The sequence below is a fragment of the Gorilla gorilla genome, chromosome 2 (assembly GCF_029281585.2).
Source record: "Gorilla gorilla gorilla isolate KB3781 chromosome 2, NHGRI_mGorGor1-v2.1_pri, whole genome shotgun sequence".
NCBI classification, from domain to species: domain Eukaryota; kingdom Metazoa; phylum Chordata; class Mammalia; order Primates; family Hominidae; genus Gorilla; species Gorilla gorilla.
In genome coordinates, this window is record NC_086017.1 from 23,956,635 (window position 1) to 23,976,441 (window position 19,807).

General features: G+C 46.4%; 1 protein-coding gene across 3 annotated transcripts in view; it reads right to left on the reverse strand.

Moving 5' to 3' along the window:
* The window catches only part of XPC (XPC complex subunit, DNA damage recognition and repair factor), a 33,172-nt gene continuing 13,365 nt past the window's right edge, over window positions 1–19,807 (reverse strand). Inside the window, exons 7-16 of one of the 3 annotated variants that reach the window (XM_004033661.5) lie at window positions 19,249–19,369; window positions 14,170–14,259; window positions 12,443–13,324; window positions 10,757–10,917; window positions 6,833–6,914; window positions 3,670–3,804; window positions 3,418–3,587; window positions 2,764–2,857; window positions 2,142–2,231; window positions 1–1,013 (exon numbers count right to left, since the gene is read on the reverse strand). In XM_004033661.5, the coding sequence (XP_004033709.5) occupies window positions 795–1,013; window positions 2,142–2,231; window positions 2,764–2,857; window positions 3,418–3,587; window positions 3,670–3,804; window positions 6,833–6,914; window positions 10,757–10,917; window positions 12,443–13,324; window positions 14,170–14,259; window positions 19,249–19,369 (2,044 nt within the window). In that variant the 3' untranslated portion in view covers window positions 1–794. The other 2 variants (XM_031009284.3, XM_055381068.2) reach the window with 2 other exon arrangements.

Below are 19,807 nucleotides of genomic sequence, written 5' to 3' on the forward strand. Positions count from 1 at the left end.
TTTAGATAAATGCTTTATTATTTTCTCAAAATGTTATAAAAGTCATTTCTCCTTAGTACAGAGAGCTTTATACATTTTATCTAGTAATGAATAGAATCTAGTTTAACACTGATCTATTTTACTAACATTTCCTTAATTTTCAATTCGTATTTTTCCTTTTCTTTCCTGATTTTAGCTTTTTTTAGGCTTCTGCCACCACAAAATGTTACTTGGAAAACTAGATCCCAGCAGATGACCTGTACTTCTCTGCTCTCTCCCCTACTGCAAAGAGGCAGCGAGAGCAGCATTAGTAAGCCCGACTCAGGGGAAGGTAAGTGGCCTGCAGAGAAATGGTCCTAGGTCCGCAACCGAGGCGAGTGAACTTGTCGGACAGATGAAGACTCTAACTGGAAGAAACGATCAGCGCATTCATGGATGCACCACCATCCAGAAATCTCCCGGTGGCTTCCATACAAAAACTGATGTTTCTAAAGATGGAAAGAACAGGTCTAGGAGGCAGAAGAGTATCTCCTAGCAAAGTGTTCTGTAGCTCAAAGGGTGAGTGGGCTTTGGTAGCAAAAAGCTTTGAAGGCTTCACCCTGGGTGAATCTGACAAGGGCTGGAGCCAGACGGGACCTGCAGCACCTCCTCAGCTTGGCCTCGTCTCCCCTGACCCCGCCTCCGTGCATGCTGCCTCAGTTTGCCTTCTCAGCAGAGAAGCCCCCACCACCGGGGGCTGGGCATGCCCAGGGCAGGTGTGGGGCCTGTAGCGGGGCAGCAGCAACTGGTGGGTGCCCCTCTAGTGGGCGCTCGGCTCACAGCTTCTCAAATGGGAACAGGTGGGAAGCTGCTGCTTTCTTTTCCCTTTTGGTCTTCTTGGGCCCACCCTTCAGCTTCTGCTTTTCTTCATCTTCTCGGTTTTGAGGCCAGGAGGCAGCCAGTATCCTGGCCGCTTCTGCTTGAGAGCTGGTCCCCTCCTCTTCATCAGAAGAGAGTCCACCTCCTGCATCTGTGTGGGGAGCTGCTGCCTCACTCTGGACAGGTGGCAGTGGTGGGAGGACACAGGCAAGGGTCAGTAATCAGATACCAGGAAGCCCCATGAAGAGGCAGCAAGTTCCCAGCCTGCCCTAAGCTGTGTAACTCTGGGAGGACAAGGGCATGGGACAGGGCAGGGAGAGAGCCCAGACCCTTCTTACTGAGCCGTCCCAGCCTGGGGTGCATCCAAGCAGACACTGGAGCACCTGCTATGAGCTGAGTGCAGGGGAACACAAGGATGATGGCTGGGCAGGAAGCTGCCCTCTAGGAGCACACTGCCTCATCTGGGGATGCCTGTGATTCGTGCCTTGCATTTGCTACCTCATTTCTGGACAAAAGCACATGATGTCTTGAACGGGCAAGATGCACAGTTTAGCCCTCGGAGCCCTAAGATCTGAGGCGGCACTCCCTGCCAGCTGGGATGGCTAGGGAGGGTTTGGATGGAGAAGGCGGCAAGGAGCTGGTCAGAACATAAAGTCAGATGAAGGGCTTTTCTCCACCAGAGGGACTGGAATGAGGAGCGTGACAAAAAAATGTTGAAAGGCAAACAGGCAGCACAGAGGGTTGGAGAGAGGGAACAAAACATGCCAGAGCAGTTTCTGCTGTGTCTGAGACAGCACTGACTACACCATGTAACTGGGCCTGGGGTCCATCTGCCCCAGGGAGGGGCCCCCTTGAGGGCTGCATGTCAAATTCACACCTGTGTCCAAGCCTGGCCTGGCACATGGCAGGTGCTGTGAGAGAGGTACTGAGCGGGCCACTGCAGGCCTGCAGGATGGTCACAGGCACTGGGAACACTGGAAGGCGGAAGGGTGCACCAAATGCAGGACACTTGGCCCTCCCTATGTGTTCAGTGCCAAATCAGACCCATGGCATTGCTCATGTGGACAGTAGAAACGGACACTGGGACAGGGCTTGGGGCAGAAGAGCCAGCTGAGGCCTCACTCCAGCGACACCTTTCCCAACAAGGTAAAAACAAGCGGCCTTAGAGACAGAAGACTGAGGTGTCCTAACACAAAGCTATCCCTGACTTGATGCTGGGGCAGAATCTGGGCCAGGCCTTTCTGAGCTGCATCTCCAAGAAACTGCCCCTGAGCTTGTCTTCTCTGCAAAGAACCTGCACTGACCTTGGGCCCGTAGCGACGCTTCAGCCTCTCCCTGATCAGCAGACCTTTGGCCAGCAGCTTCCAGTTCCCTAGAGCCCGCTTCTCCCTTTTCTGCAGGCAAAAATGAAGTGGGAGAAAAGTGTTCAGCACTGACATTTTCAGGAAAAATATTAAGATGGAAACTGTGAATGTAAAGACAGATATATACACCACTTTAGAATACAGCCTCTCCTTCACACCAAGTCTCACTTCCAAAAAATTGATCTGATTTACAAAGTGATATACTATACCTGAAAGCCACAAAAACAGATAACTTTTTAATCGTTACTGACTCCAAACTCTTTAGTGGGTGAGGTCTTCCAGAACCTGGACACAGGCGATTCAAGACAGAGGCAGGTGTGGGCAGCAGGGGCAGTAGACCCCAGAGCCCGGACCCAGGCTCCTCAGGGACAGTGATAGTGAGTCTGCGGGGTGGGCAGGAGCCTGCTGTATTCAGTGCTCGCTCCCTCGGGTGCCTGCCATGATGTCAGAGAGGGCTGGGAAGAGCCTGGGAGCACATGGAGGCGGCCTGGGGAGGGAAGAGGCCACCCGCTGAGTATTGCTTCCCACTTCTGCTGTCCCTCAGTCCTGCATATGCGCTTACCTCCTTCTCCTTCCTTTCAATAACTGCCTGCTCATTTTCCCAGGCAGTCAGGAGCACATCTTTGAATTCCTCGCAGACGATGTATCCATCAGTCCTGTGGGGGGACAACGCGATGTCAACCCTCGAACCTGCTGCCTGCTCTGCCTCTCCTCCCTCCCCGGTTTGCGGAAGACAGTGGGCCACATCTGAGCACTAGGGGTCCTGAAGGATGTTGCGGGTCAGCCAGTGTCCCACACCCTCCGTGCAGAAGGCAGGCCTGTGGAAACTGGCACTGCCTCTTCCTCCCCAGATTCTGCCGAAGAAAGCTGGGGTGAAAGCCCCTATCCAGCCTCACCCATCATGGAACAGAGCTCACTAACCAGGCAGCTGCCCGGGAAAGATGCTGACTGTTTTTTGCTCACTAGCCTGTGAGTCCCTAAACCTGGGAAGAACGTTTTAATCCAGCATTACGATGCCAGTTTCATGGGCTCTGTTCCCTCTGGAGGGAAGCCAGAATTGGTAAAGCACTGACTTTGCAAATCCAGTGTAACATCCTGAAAATTGGAGCCACCAGGCCTCAACTCCCAGCAGCCCCATGCCAGCTTTCCATCCCCATCTCTGGAGCCACCCCTCCCCATCCCTCTGTTTAGCCTCTATCGAAGGCCCCTCACGCACACGGGATGGGAGTAGCCGCCATGGAAATCAAAGCCAGTGATGGCCTGGACACAGTCGATGTCCAGCTTGCGGGCCACGCGGTGTAGATTGGGCAGGTTCAGCTGGACACAGCCAATAGGCATCATGCTGGGCAGGAAGAGGTACACATTCCCAAACTCGTTCCGGGGCACCTGTGGCGGGTGAGCAAGTCAGCATTTGGCCAGCAGGGGAACAAGGCGGCCTGGTCCTGAGCCCTTCTGATGCTGCCCTTACCTTCCCATCCACGGCCACTGGGGGCTGATACTCCTCTGTCTGCCAGTAGCCAAACAGGCCCAGGTCATTTTCTTCCCGCAGCTGGGGCTCAGCAAGTCGGGCTTTCCGAGCACGGTTAGAAAAGCCTTTCACCATCTGCACCAGAGGACACGGCCACAGTTTACAACAAAGGCATCCAGTTCCTCAGCACTGGGCCAGGCACCATGCTCAGTGCTGCATGCCTGGTACCTGGTGAACCCTCACAACACGCCTACCAGCTGGGGTGCTTTTTCCTCTTTTTTTTTTTTTTTTTTTTTTTTTGAGACAGAGTCTCGCTCTGTCGCCCAGGCTGGAGTACAGTGGTGCAATCTTGGCTCGCTGCAACCTCTGCCTCCTGGGTTTAAGCAATTCTCCTGCCTCAGCCTCCTGAGTAGCTGGGATTACAGGTGCCCGCCACCACGCCCAGCTAATTTTTATATTTTTGGTAGAGATGGGGTGTCACCATATTGGCCTGGCTGGTCTCAAACTTCTGACCTCAAATGATCCACCTGCCTTGGCCTCCCGAAGTGCTGGAATTACAGGCATGAGCCACTGCGCCCAGCCTATCTTCAGCGCTTTATATGTTATTAACTTATTTAATTTTTTCAACAAACCCACAAGGTAGGTCTTTGTATTGTTTCCGTTTTACAGATGAACACCACAGACGGGGTAAATGATTTGCCTAAAGTCACACAACTCGTAAGGGCCAGAGCCCGCACTTTCATCCACTAGCCTATATTCTGTGCTGTCATCACTGATAGCAGTGACTGAGACTGAGAGACAAAGTCACTTAAGAGCTGATGGCTGGTAAGTGACAAGAACCAGGATTTACAATTCAGGTAACTGTCCATCAGTAGAGCCTGTGTCTCAACATATAACCTATGTCTGCTCACACGCCCTAGAAAGCACTGACAGTTCAGGACTCCCAGTGTGCTCCCCAACAGCGTGCAGTGGCCAAGGCCAAGATCTTCCCTGGGGAGTGAAGTGGTGAAAGGGGCGCAGGACAGGCAAGGACAGAGTCACGTAACTCTTAGAGGAGTCAGGCATGGGCGTGCGGCTGAGGGCTGGCCCCTGGGCCTCAGCATACAGACTTCCTCTAGTGCAGGGGCCCACAAGCTTGTTCTGTAAAGGGTCATGCGTGGCCTCCATCACACATTCTTTATTCTTCTCATTCTTATAACCCTTTAAAAATGTGAAAAACCATTCCCCAGGTTGGGGGTGGCCTGCGAGCTCTCATGTCCATTCCTGCCACGATTTCTGGGCGCACCCTCTCTGTCACCGCTTCAGGGACAGAGGGACTCTGAGTTCTGACAACCGTCCCTTTCTGAGAAGCCATTCACCCAGCACACTGTTCAGTAAACTTCCACTGGGATCTCTTGGAGACCAGGCCATGACCCAGTCATGAAGGAGGGATGGAGCGAGGACAGTCTTTGCTCTTAGGAGCTCAGGCTCCTGCAGGGGAAGAGACAGAGCTACAACTCAGCGTGATGAGTACAGGGTGGAACAGGAGCTCAGAGGCAATCCATTGCCCAGCCCTGAAGACAGTGGAGGCAAGAAAGGCTGCTCAGAACAGGTCCCGCCTGAGCAGAGGCTTAAAGGGGCAAGGGGTTGCCCAAGAGAACAGGGCTGGACCCCACAGGGCACAGAGGTGGGAGAACACTGGGACCTGGGGCCTAAGTCCTCTGGAATGCAGAGGCAGTGAGCACCAGAACATCACCATGCACCATGGGGAGGGTGCGGGACTCAGACTAAAGGCGCTGGCCAAGGTGGGACGAGGATGGCCAAGATGCACAGAAAGAGCCTAGTGACTGACGGGGGAATGGATTCAGGCTGGGAAGGAGGCTGTGGCTGTTGCCCAAGCAAAAGATACTGAGGCAGGAGCTGGGGTGGTGGGGATCAGAACAAGGGGTGAATTTGAGAGATTTGGGATTCCAGAACTGTGCTACCATGACAGCCACCAGTCACGTGTGGCCAATGCACACCTGAAACGTGGCTGGTCTGAACTGAGGTACAGAAAGTCAAATACACAGAAGATTAGAGAGACTTAGGAACAAAATGGATTTAAATATCTCATTAACACTTTAAAATATTTCTTACCGCTGAAATAGTATTTTAGATATATCTCGATATATTTTAATGTTAAAATTCCACCTGTTTTTGGTTTTTAATGTAGCTACTAAAAAATTTAAATGTGTGGCTCACGTTACATTTCAACTGGACACTGCTATGCTGGTTCCAGCATGAAAGACAGGTGAGATGGTGCAGAGAAAATCCTCAGCAACCCTGCAGGCCCAGGCAGGGGGCATCACCCACTCCAGCCTGCTGCTGGCAGTGACCGTGACCAGCGCCTGCAGCCTTTCCCACTAAGCGGAGGCCCCTCCACTCCCCACTCAGCTTCCCGGAGTCTTGCAACCCCCAAGGACTCCAGGGGTCTGATGAGAAGTAAATGGTCTCTGTGATCGGCCACTGTACACTTCTGGTCGTACGGAGCTGTGTGTCCTGTGAATAGTCTCTGTGGGACCTCGCTCAGTTCGTGTTCCTCAAGAGCAACCAGCGTTAACAGTGCCGCAGCACAGTGTGAAAGGAGCACTGGCTTTAAGGCAAAGCCTGGGATTCTCACCTGGGCTCTGCTCTGCGATTTTACTAACTGTGGGGACTTGGACAAGTCACTTGCCCTGAGCTTCAGTTTTCTCATCTGTAAAATGGGCATCATAATGCCAATTCCTATGGCTTTTGAGGCAACAGAGATCACATCCATGCAAAATGCTCAGTGAACTGCCAAACAGAAGGGCAATCTGACTGGAGAACGTGCTGCTATAAAGCAGGGCTCTGACCTCCCAGGACCCAGTAACTCAATTCCAACCTGTAGAACCTTTGAATTCACAATAGGAATCTGAGGCCTACTTTTTGGCCTAGATTTCTTTTGTGTTTTGGAAGATCCATTTCTTACAAATGTCTTATTAATAAGACAATTTAAATGTTTCTCTCCTCCTTGAATCCTGCTCAAGCCGGGAAAGTGAGACATTTCTGATCAGGATCCTGGGCAGGACTGGGAGGCTCCTCATCACTTCCCTGCCCCCAGCTCTCCCGCTCAGCTACAGTCCTGTGTCACCCCTCCCCACAGGGACCCCCCAGCTCCAGTTACCTTGTAGGGTACTTCTCCAAGCCTCACCACTCTTGCTTTCTTCAGCCACGTGTCCCTGGAATGCAGAGTGTGCACACAATCCCTGCGGAACCAACACAGGACACAAAGGTAACTCAGTCCACAGCCCCACTGCGGGAATACGGGACAGAGGAGAGCGCGGCCCTGCAGGCTCCCTCCTCAGGTTCAGCCACCCTGGAGCAGGCCGAGCTCCTAGGGGGCCCAGAGAAGCTGTGCTAGGCAAACAGCCTTGAACGTGGACTGCCTGTCTTTTGGGGGATGTGTCCACTTACAAACCCTAATCTGCAGCCTTTGTGCCTTGCCTCCACCACTCCTCCCCTTCATAGGTTTTCTTCTCCTCTGCTGTCCAGAGCCTGTGAGAGCTCCAGCTGCAGACTATCAGGATGGGGTAAAGGCCGCTGTGCGCAGGCACACTCACATTTACTACCACCACCAAGCAAACACCTGCTGAGGCTCTGATCTGCTGTTAACACCATGTGGGGGAGGGAAGTGTCCAGAGGAGGGGGCAGTGAACCCAAAGGAAGGCTGCAGAGAAGCCAACTATAATAAGCTAATAAGCTATCACAGAATCAAGACACCTGCACATGGAACAGTCAAATGATTCCTGCAGGCAAAGTTCCTCTGGCTTCACTCTTCCTCCAGAGCTAAGAGCTCACCAAAGCCGTGCAAATCTACTTTCCAATGAGGCTCAACCCCTCCCTTGCCAAGCCATTTTTAATAAGGCACACCCATCTCATTAGTTTGCACCCCTTCACTCTGTCCAGGGAGCAGCTCCAATGAGCAAGGGCACCCCATTTCCTCCTAGTGCAGGTTCAGACCCTTACCCACAGAGGAATCTGAGGCTGAATTTCAGCACAGCACAATGGATGGAGGTTGAACCTTGCCTGTGCCACTTCCTGGCTGGGCCACCTGGACAAGTCACTTTACCTTCCTGAGCCTCAGTACAGACAGTCCCCAAAGTCCAGTGGTTTGATTCAAGATTTTTCAACTTTATGATGATGCAAAAGCAATATGCACTTGGGAGAAACTGTGCCTCAAGTACCCATACAACCATTCTCTTTTTCATTTTCGGTATTCAATAAACTACATGAGATATTCAATACTTCATTATAGGCTTTGTGTTAGACAACTTTACCCAACTGTAGGCTAATGTGTTCTCAGCACGTTTAAGGGAGGCTCAGCTAAGCTATGACCCATGCTACATAAAACAGGAGTGAACCTTGAGGACTTTATGCTAAGTGAAATAAGCCAGTCATAAAATGACCATAAATACCGTATGATTCCACCTACATGAGGTCCGGTTAGGTTTGGCAGGTTAGGTGTATTAAATGCATTCTCAACTTAGGATATCCTATTTTCAGCTTCCAATGGGTTTATGGGGATCCAACCTCATCCTAAGTCAAGGAGCATCTGTGTCCTCACCTATCAAGTAGGGACAGTGAGCTTGCCCTTTCTACTGCACATGGTTGCTGGGAGGACCAGATGTTTCCTGTGTGCCAGAGCAGCGCTTCTGCCAGTAGCACCAACCTGCCAGAGCTCAAAGCTCCGCTCATGCTCCCACTGGGGGCGGAACATCTTTGACTGCCCAGAGGAGTGATTATGTGATGGTCGTGGTCTTCAGACAGGAGCGGGTAAAAAAGGGGTCTTAGGGGTTGACAGGTAGGCAGCATCTGGACATCTTCCTAAGGAAAACAGCAGGGAAATGGACACAGTCCTCTCAGAATAAATGTGAACTTTTAACCATTTCACACCCGTTAAAATGGCTATTACCAAAACAGAAAGTAACAAGTGTCAGTGAGGATGTGGAGAAAGTGGAGACCTTGTGGACTGTTGGTGAAAATGTAAAATGGGTGCAGCTGCGGTGGAAATGGTAAGGTGGTTCCTAAAAAAATGATGGGAATTACCATCTGGCCTAGTAATTGTACTGGGTATATGCAAAAAAACAAACAAACAAACAAAAACTGAAAGCAGAATCTTGAAGAGCTATCTGCACACCCATGTTCACAGCAGCATAATTCACAACAGCCAAAAGGTGGAGACGAGCCAAGTGCCCATTGATGGATGAAGGCACAAACAAAATGTGGTCCACCCACACAATGGAGTAACAGCCTAAAAAGGAAGGAAATTCTGACCCATGCTACAATATGGATGAACCCTGAGGCCATTATGCTAAGTGAAATAAGCCAGTCACGATGTGACTATAAATACCGCATGATTCCACCTACATGGTTCCCTATAGTAGGCACACTCAGAGACAGAAAGGAGAATGGTGGGTGCAGGGCTGGAGAAGGGGAATTGGGAGTTTTTGATGGGGACAGAGTTTTGGTTTGGGAAGAGGAAAAGAAATCTGGAGATGGATGGTGGTGATGGCTGGATGACAGTGTGAATGTGCTTAATGCTGTATGTAGGCTGTACACTTAAAAAATGGTTGAGATGGTAAATGTTATGTTACATATATTTTACCACAATAAAAAATAAATCAATAAATATGCACCTCTAATGCTTCCTTCTATCACTGACATGGTGCCTCTGGACGACGCCTGCATTCTCTTCCCAACAGGCTTTCTCCCGACTACCCGTACATACCCATAAGAGGAAGCCTCTATCAGGGCAGCCCAGGCCCCCTGCTGCCTTTGACTGCTGGGTGCTAAAGTCCCAGAACAGCAAAGCCCTGCCCCTGCCCAGGGCGTCATGCCCCCCCCGACATCACACAGAAAGCTCCAAGACAGGGCAGAGCCCTGAAGAGGGGTCCAGCATGACTCCCATGGGGGGCTGACAAGCAGGAAGTCATCCCCAGTGGGAGGACTCAAATTGCCCACTCTCATGTGGGTTTCCCTACGCTTCCTTTTTCTCTTTTCTGTACCTTCCTGTTTTCTCATTTATTAAGAACATCTCCTATTTCTTGGTCTTGTACATCCCATGTCTTTTAAAATCACTTATTTTACTTGCTTTTTATTCCCATTTCTCAAAATTCCTGTTTCTATTTTTTTCTTACCTCAAAATTGTATTAACATTTTTCAATTTTAATTTTATATATATTTTATTCATTTTTTGCTCTTATTCCACTCTTTTTTTAGCTATTTCTTTTTACTGTGGTATAAAACACGGTCACATAAAATACACCATTTTAACCATTTTTTTGTTTTTGATACGGAGTCTCGCTCTGTCACCCAGGCTGGAGTGCAGTGGCGCGATCTTGGCTCACTGCAAGCTCCACCTCCCGGGTTCACGCCATTCTCCTGCCTCAGCCTCTCCGAGTAGCTGGGACTACAGGCGCCCGCCACCACACCCGGCTAATTTTTTGTATTTTTAGTAGAGACAGGGTTTCACCGTGTTAGCCAGGATGGTCTCGATCTCCTGACCTCGTGATCTGCCCGCCTCGGCCTCCCAAAGTGCTGGGATTACAAGCGTGAGCCACCACGCCCGGCCCATTTTAACCATTTTTAAGTGTGCAGTTCAGTGGCATTAGGTCCATTCACAACATTGTACAACCATTACCACCATCCATTCCCAGAACTTTTTCATCCCAAACAGGGCTCTGTACCCATGAAAAATCCACTCACTTTTAACTTTCATAATCAAATCCTTTATTCCTTCCTTTTGTATGTTTTTGACTTATATTTGTGGGGCGTGTTTTATACTGCCCTATCTTAAATTTTATTTTTCCTACTTTGTATTTTATTTTCCCTGTAACTGTTTTTCCCCTGCCATTCTTTTAAACCCTGTTTTAATTTTCAAATTTTCTTCTCTCCTACACATCACACACACACAGCACACGCACACTGGCTCAGCCCGAGAATGCTGTCCAGTCAGATGAGCTCCCATCAGCAACCCTTGCCTAGGAAGAAGGCTGCTAATCCCATGCCATCAGAAAGCCCCTGAGGCCAACCAGGCTGCATCACGCACCTGGAGTAGACCGCTTCTCCACGACAATACCCAAGGATGGCAGCTGTCTCGGGATAGATGGCCTCATATTTCAGGAGATGCCGCTTCAGGGCATACAGAGGGTGGTTCTTATATAAGCCAATGGCAGTGGGCAAAGGCTGGTCCATGTGTTTTGCCTGAAACTGCAAAGGCCAGACAGACAAAGTTGAGCATGTTATTTAGAAGAGGAAATGAAGTTTGAGGGAGATGATCCTTAGACTAACTTGTTCTGACAACAGATGGTGGAGCCAAGGTTTCATGAACACTAATGGTTTTGTAACATCACATCTGTAGCTCTGGCCAGTAAGTCAGTTACAGATCAATCAAAAGCTACAAAGAATCAAATAAATCTGTGGCTTGTGGCAACTTCAAAAAGTTGTCTAACCTATTTGAATGCTTAGACACCTAACCCAGCCACAGCAGATCAGTGCCTGCTCTGTTAAAGGTCTGCAAGGAAGAAAAACACAGTGCTCTTCAGTAAGAAGGTCTTATTTCAAAGGGACAATCTTCTTCTAGAGCGTGAGCTTACCTGTCTGCTCTCACAGGAAATTGAGAGCAGCGGTTCTCACCCTGCGACTTTTCTCTTCGTCCACTATGACAGTGTTCTCTCTGCCCTTCTCTGAGATTGCTCATTTCTCAGTAGGCAATTCACTGCTGTAAGTCACCCTGTTCACCAGGCTCTCTAAGGCTTGCCCTTGGCATCTCTTCAAAAACCCCAACAGACTAGAAAGGACTGGCAATGTGGAGTTGCTGAGAGTGGGAGAGGACGCTGCACGTTCAGCTTCCACTGAGCTTTAGGTAGGTTAGTTACGATACCATCTGCATACTTTCCACTTAACCTGTCATTACTAAGTAAAATGAACTTAGTAATGCACCCATTTTACTTAGCATTACTAAGTAAAATGCACCCCTGGAGCAAACACTCAATATGGGATGCATTGCACTCCTATAGGAAATGATTAATAAATCTGCAATTTACCTATCCTGAGGGACTGGAAATAAACCTGCGACAAATCTGGGCATGTTCCTGTGTAGCAATGGCAAGCTGCACCCAACACCACCACTGCCGTACACACAGGCGGCTCGGGCACTATTCCTGGTGTCAGTGCTGGTTCTAGGATCAAGTGACATAGCTGTCATGTTCTAGAAGTCTCTGCCTCCCGGTCTGCCTTCTCAATAGACTGAAGATACTGTCTCATTCCGAGACAGTATCATGTCTGTCTCATTCTGAGACCCCTCTTTCCCAGGAGGTGAGTGTTCTATGTATGAGGGGTGTTTGCACATACATCTTTACATTCACGCATGATGGGGGAGTGGGGGAGAATATATCCATGGGTTATTCCTTCTTTCACTCAGTCTGAGTTATATTACTTGCATAAATTATTTTAAAGCTCCAAATTTATAACTGGGCAATAACTAAAAGTATACAGGCTCCAAAGCCACACAGACCTGGGCTCAAGCACCGCGGCAGTTCATCTTTCAACTCCACAACTTTTTACACTAAAATTAAGGCAGCAACTGCCCCAGCTTTATATGGCTGTGACAATTAAATGAGACAACCCATTAAAAACACCCAACATAGTGCTGGGCATATATAAGGTGCTCAAAAACAGGAATAATTTTAATAACCTGACTGTGTCTTGGAGCCCCTGGCAGCCAAGGCCTTACCTCCAAGTCTTCTTTCTTCTCCCTGTCCATAAATGGGCTCTGGTATGGTCTCAAGGTCTCGGCCCACCACTCAGCATCAACCCGGCACTTGCGGGTCACTGTCATCCAGACTGGGTCGTACCTCTGTGTGACATCTCGGACCCAGCCGTCACTGTCAATGCCCACCACATAGGTCATGGGCTTGGTGGCGTACTTGTAACAGGTCAGAGGCTGGCCCACCACACCGTGCACACAGTCTACACATACCCACTTTTCCTCCTGCTCACAGAACACCTCTAGCCACTGGTCTATACCAGCTATGCTTCTTTTTTCTGCCTTCTCACCATCGCTGCACATTTTCTTGCCTCTTTTACTGCTTGAAGAGCTTGAGGATGCCGCTGGCAAGCTTGGGTCCTTATGATGGCTCCCACGTTGGGTCCTGGAGGCACTCTTGGACCCAGCCTTTGTCCTCTGAGGAGCGGGGGCCTTCCTCTGCTTTGGAGGGCCAGGTTCGGAATCCTCATCAGAGGGATCAGAGGCTTCTCCACTGGAGAGCTCAAAATCAGAGCCACTGCCAGCCTCATCACTCCCACTCTCCTCTTTATAAGACACCCTGGAGGCCACCCGCCGCTCCCGGCCATGCCGACGTCGCTGGGTTGGCTTCTCCTGCTTGTCTCCTGGGCCCTCATCTTCCTCGCTGGAGGAGGGCTTGCTCCGTTTCTTTCTGCCTCCCTTGTTCCTCTTCCCTTTGACACTTGGCTTGCAGGTGCCCTTAGCAAAGGTTTCCTCTTGTTTGGTTCCTTTGCTGGTCTTTGGTTTGGTGTGGTTTTCTAGAACTTGGCTGGAAGTTTCTGAGGAGCCTCCTGGATCCGCAGTCAATCTTTCCTTGGAAGGTTTCTTTCCCTTAAACAGAATAAGAAATTTTGCTTTTTTTTTTTCCCCTCTTTTGCTAATGATATGATAGAAATCCTGTAATCTAATAGGGTTAAGTCACCAGCTAGAGAACCAATACATCAAGATGTCCCCAGCTCAGACAGTGATCAACCAGCTATCCTTCAGGGCTGTATGCATGTATTGGCTAAAATCTGTAGCATCTTAGATAAGGCCACAGTATAATTCTTTTCACCCTATGTAAAGAGAAAAGAACATCGCATTTGGACAGCCAAACATGGGTCTGAATTCCAGTTCTAACTCTTATTGGTTACGTAAATTAGGTAAATTACTTAACCTCCGAGTTTCAGTTTCCTCAGCAGTACTACTACCCACCTTGGACATACGCATTTTGCAAACAAATACTTATGGACTTAATACAGTTGTAGTTTTAAGAATACAGATATTATGAAAATCAGCTTCTAGACCATCAGGCTTCAGACAATGCCAATACCCCAATAAGTACAGCATTTAGCTTCTTGAAGCTAACCCAGACCACCTCAAAACCCACAGTGCTTCACTCATCAGCACTCCAGGGAGCAAGCAAGGACAGGCACCATTCCACCCAATTTACAGAACAGAACAAAAGCAGCACTGGGCCGAGGCCTCTCACAGGCCACTCTGCACACGTGAACTTCAGGCTGCTAGATACCCACTCACATACCCAAGTCTTCCCTAACACAGGGTATGTGCAAGGCTCGAAAGAACCCACACTCCGTGAATACCAGCTCTTAAAAAATATAATAATGATCAATTTTTTTAAGTGTGACAATTTCCTGTCAATTGCTCCTCTTCTCTGGCAGCCCTGAGCACCTCACCTTTGCTGTTGCTGACTTCAGAGGAATTGGCTGTAGAGACAATACCAGCCGGGTCAAGAGCTGCAGAGCCCGGAGAATCAGTAAGAATATCTATGATGAAAAGGAAGAACATAGTTATCCTAAGAAAGTAATTAAAGATGTAATGAGTTCAATGTTGTTTGTTATGGTGCTTGTTCAAGACAGGGAAAAGCTGGAAACAGCCATACTGTCTAACAGTAGGCGACGGAAACTCCACACACTGTTAAAAATGATGATGCAGAAGTTTATCTTCGTAGAAGAACAGGAACATGCTCATCATATATTAAAGGAAAATAGAAGTTTTCCTTTAAAAAGTATGATGTGATTACATTTTTATAAGAAAAATATGTATATATAAATTTAGACATACACGTATATTTGAAAAAGCATCCATATACTGGGTTATGGGTGTTTACAGGATTTTTTTTCTCTGCTTACCTATCTTCTGATTGTTCTGTAGTCAATATGTGTTGTGTTTGTGACTAAAATAATAAAATGAAATACCACTTTGGGAAGAAGAAGTAGAAAGTATCATTATCGTCAGATCACCTAAGTCTGTTCCCTGTTTTCCAATTTTCCCCACATTGAATCTTTAACTGAGTCTGCAGCTCTGAACGCTGTTAACTTGGAAGTCTGGGAGCCCCTCAGGGGACTTAACTCCAATGGCAACAGTGATAATGTACTCGGCCAAGGCCTTCCTACACGCATCTCCAGGTCCCAGCATCTCTCCTTGATTACTGCCACAGCCTCGGGAGAAAGTCCGGTGTGAGAAGCCATTATTATGCTGAGATAAATGATTGCTTTTGCCTTGTTTCTTCTGCGGCTAAAAATTTCCAAAGTGTCAAGGTCATGAAAGACAGGGAAAGCCCAAAACACTGTCACACACTGGAGGAGACTAAGGAGACATGATGACTAAACGCAAACTAGTATCATGGAACAGAAAAAGGATATCAGTGAGAAAACTTGGAAAATCCAAATAATGTCTGTAGTTTAGCTGACGGCATTGTACCAGTATTAATTTCTCAGTTTCTTCTTGTACAGCATGGCACAGGAGCACAGGTCCAGAAGTCTGGATAACTAAGTGTTCACCACTAGCTGAGTGACTTCCCTAAGCCTGGATTTCTGCATCTAAAATAATCCCTGCCTTGGCTTCCTCACAGGACTCTAAAGAGGATTAGACAAGATAATGCAGGTGACAGGACTTTGGAAACAGTATAGTGCTACCCAAGCATACACAGTCACCACCTTTAGTAAGAAATCTATCAATGTACATTGCTGAGGAAAAAAATCAGGTTACAGAACTGTACGATCCCTACAAATTAGATAACATAGAGAAAATGGACAAAATCCCAGAAACATACATACATGACCAAACCTGACTCAAGAAGTAATGGAAAATCTGAACAGATCTGTAATAACAGATCGAGTCAGAACTCAAAAACCTCCCAACAAAGAAAATGTCTAGGACTAGATGACCTCACTGGTGAATTCTAGCAAACATTTAAAGTGGAATTTACCTCAATCTTTCTCAAACTCTTTCAAACATTAGAAGAGGAAATATTTTTTAACTTGTTCTATGAGGCAAGCATTAATTACCCTGACACCAAAGCCAGACAAATACATCACAAGAAAATAAACCAATTTATGAATATAGATGCAAAAATCCTGAATAAAATACTAAAAAACAAATTGAACATATGAAAAGGCTTATACAACATGACCAAGTGGTACTTATCCTAGGAATGCAAGGATGGTTCAACATAAGAAAATCAATCAATTAAATATACATTAATAGAATGAAGGAAAGAAAATCCAGAGGATCATTTCAACTGACAAAGAAAAACGCATCTGAGACAATCCAACAGGCTTTCATGATTAAAAAAAAAAAATTCAGAACACTAGGAATAGAAGGGAACTGAGTCAACATGATAACCCAGATCTAGTATGATACTTAATGGTGAAAGATTGAGAGCTTTCCCCCTAATTATCAGGAACAAAACAAGGATGCCTGCTGTCACCACCATTATTCAACATTGTACTTGAAGTCCTAGCCAGAGCAATTAGGCAAGAAAAAGACACAAAAGGCATGCAAACTGGACAGGAAGAAGTAAAATGATCTACTCATAGATGGCATGATCTTATACATAGAAAATTTCAAAGAATGCACAAGAAAGCTAGTAGAGCTAATAAATGAATTCAGCAAAGCTTCAGGGTACAAGACAACACAAAAAAATCAGTGTGTTTCTATACATTTGCAGTGAACAATCTAAAAGAGAAATTAAGAAAACAATGCTATTTCCAAGAGCATCAAGAAGAATAAAGTACCTAGGAAAAAATTTAACCAAGGTGAAAGGCTGTACACTGAAAATTACAAAATACAGCTGAGAAATTAAAGACAAAAATAAAAGAAGAGACATCCATGCTTATGGACTGGAAGACCTAATAACCAGATGGCAATGGTACCCAAATTAATCTACAGATTCAGTGCAGTCCCTATCAAAATTCCACAGCTTTTTCACAGAAATGGAAAAACAGATCATCAAATTCATATGGAATTGCAAGAGGTCCCAGATAACCAAAGCACACTGTAAATGAACAAAGTTACACTGAGGCTTCCTGATTTCGCAACTTACTACAAAGCTACAGTAATCAAAACAGTGTTGTACTGGCATAAGAACAGACATGTAGACCAACAGCATAGAATTGAGAGGCTGGAAATTAACCCATACATTTATGGCCAGTTGATTTTTGAAAAGGATGCCATGACCATCCAAGCCCCATTGAAAAAATTGTCTCTTCAACAAATAATGCTGGGACAAATGGATATCCACATGCATAAGAATGATATTGAACACCTACCTGATATATGCAAATATTAACTCACAATGTATGTAAGAGCAGTAACTATAAATCTCTTACAAGAAAACACAGGGGTCGATCTTTATGACCTTGGATTTGACAATGGAATCTTAGATATGACACCAAAAGCAAAAAGAACAAAAGAAAAATAGGTAACTTGGACTTTGCCAAAATTCAAAACTTTTGGGTATCAAAGGACTTCATCAAGAAAGTAAAAACGCAACCTACAAAATGGGAGAAACCATGTGCAAAGCATGTATCTGATAGGTAACTAATATCCAGAATATACAAGGAGCTCTTACAAATCATCAACAAAAAGTCAACATAATTAAAAAATAGGCAAATATTTGAACAGACATGTCCTCAAAAAAGATACACAAATGACCAAGAAGCCCATGAAAAGACACTCATCATCATGTCATTGGAGAAATGCTATCAAAACCACAATGAGGTATCACTTGACACCCATCATAATGGCTATAATCAAAACATCGGAAAATAACCAAGTGTTGGTAAAGATTTGGAATCCTCGTTCATTGCTGGTGGGAATGTAAAATGGTAGAGTAACTGCAGAAAACAGTTTGGTGGTTTCTCCAAAAATTACATATAGAATATACATATGACCTAGCAATTTCAATCCTAGGTATATACCCAAAAGAACAGAAAACAGGGTATGTAAATAAATATATGTATAGACATTATTAACAACACTCTTCACAACAGCCACAAGGTGGAAACTAACTAAATGTCTGCCAATGGATAAATGGATAGAGAAAATGTATAAACATGTAATGGAATATTATTCAGCTATAAATATTAATGAAATACTGATACATGCTAAAATGTAGATGAATCTTGAAAACATTATACTAAGCAAAAGACAGGCAGAAAAGGCCACATAGTGGATAATTTCTTTTATACTAAATATCCTAAATAGGTAAATCCACAGAGACACAAGACAGACTGATGGTTGCCACGAGCAGGGACAGGGGGGTAACAATGGGGAGCTTAATGGGTATATACAGGGTTTCCCTTGGGGGTGACAAAAACATTTTGGAAATAGAGGTGGTAGTTGCACAACATTGTAAATGTACTAAATGGTCACTGAATTGTATCCCCTCTTTAAAAGCCGTATGATCCTATTTTGCTTAAACAAATAAACAAAACAAATACATACGTACACACATACACAGGAACAAAGTCTGGGAGGACAATACTAAAATATTAATGAGTTACCAGCCTGGCCAACAGGGTGAAGGGTGAAACCCCATCTCTACTAAAAATACAAAAATCAGCCAGGCATGGTGGTGGGCACCTGTAATCCCAGCTACTTGGGAGGCTGAGGCATGAGAATCACTTGAACCCAGGAGGTGGAGGTTGCAGTGAGCTGAGATTGCACCACTGCACTCCAGCCTAGGCAGCAGAGAGACTCTGTCTCAAAAAACAAAAAACAAACAAACAAAAAATTTGGCAGCATATTATAACGTAATTATCAGCCTTGCCAAATATCTTAGACTTTTTAAAGCCAACACGGAAGACGAGAACTAAAGATGTCAACCATCTTTTTCTCCAGAGAATCTGGGACTCCCAGATTGAACTGTATGGATTAATAGGAATCTTCTAGGGATAAAACCACATTTCCATCTGTTTTTGTTTTATTCAGACAGAGCCTTACCTACAGGTGCCTGTAGGCATTTGATAAAGCCTGCCTGTCCCTGGAGCACTCTGCCATCATGATTCCTTTTTATGGACAGAACCCTCCTCACTGCACTGCTGCCTGCCAGTGTCAACACCAAAATGTGAGGTACAAAAACACGTTCTCAAGGACTTCAGCATCCAATTTGAAAAAACATTTCCTTGGGACTTCTGAAAACAAAATTGGAAAAATTAATGAAAATATTTCTAGCATATCTGACCAAAAACTACGGGCTTTTTGGTACACCAGAACTAGAGGCGATAGGGAGGAAAGCATACAGGCCCTCCACTCAGACTCTGATCCCAATCTCGATTCTCAGGCTCACCAAGGAAAAGACCTTAGAGGCATCATGTAGCTATTCTGGGCTTCAGCAGCTATCAACGTCATTATGAGGACTGAATAAGGTAGTGTCGGTAACACACCTGGAATGGCATCTGGCACATGGCTGCCATTATCATTAGTTAACAGTACTGATAAAAAACAGTGATCCGGGAGGAATCACTTACATGGACCAATTCCTCATCATCTCGAGCAGAGTAAATAGCAAATCTCCTTTCCAATGTAGTCTGCAGGTTATCTTGTTCACTGGCTGAAAGTTCCGCATTAACTGTAAATGTTCCAATGAACCTGGGGAGAAAGCAGGCATTCCTTGTGTCAGAGGTCAGGGCAAAGGGGAATTTTCATTTCCAGCCAAGAAAATCAAAAGAGGGAGTGAATCGTGAGACCCGCCTGCCTCTGTCCTACTTTCCCCAGCCCGTCTAGCTAACTCCTATCATCACTGCAGACCCAGCTCAGACTTTACCTCCTTGGGGAGCCTTCCCAGACCTCCCAGCTGAGAAAAGCGCCCCTGTTATGTGAGCCTGCAGTCCCCAGAACACCCCTTCCAGGGCACTCCTCATGCCATCCTGTAATTACCTGGTATGTATTTGTCTCCCCACCAGTCTGGCAGCTCTACCAGGGCAAGATCATACCTGGCATTTCTCTATCTTCAATGCCATGCCCACCATCTGATACATAGTTACCGCCTCAGGGAAGGTCTGTGGAAGTGACCTGAACCCAGCCTCT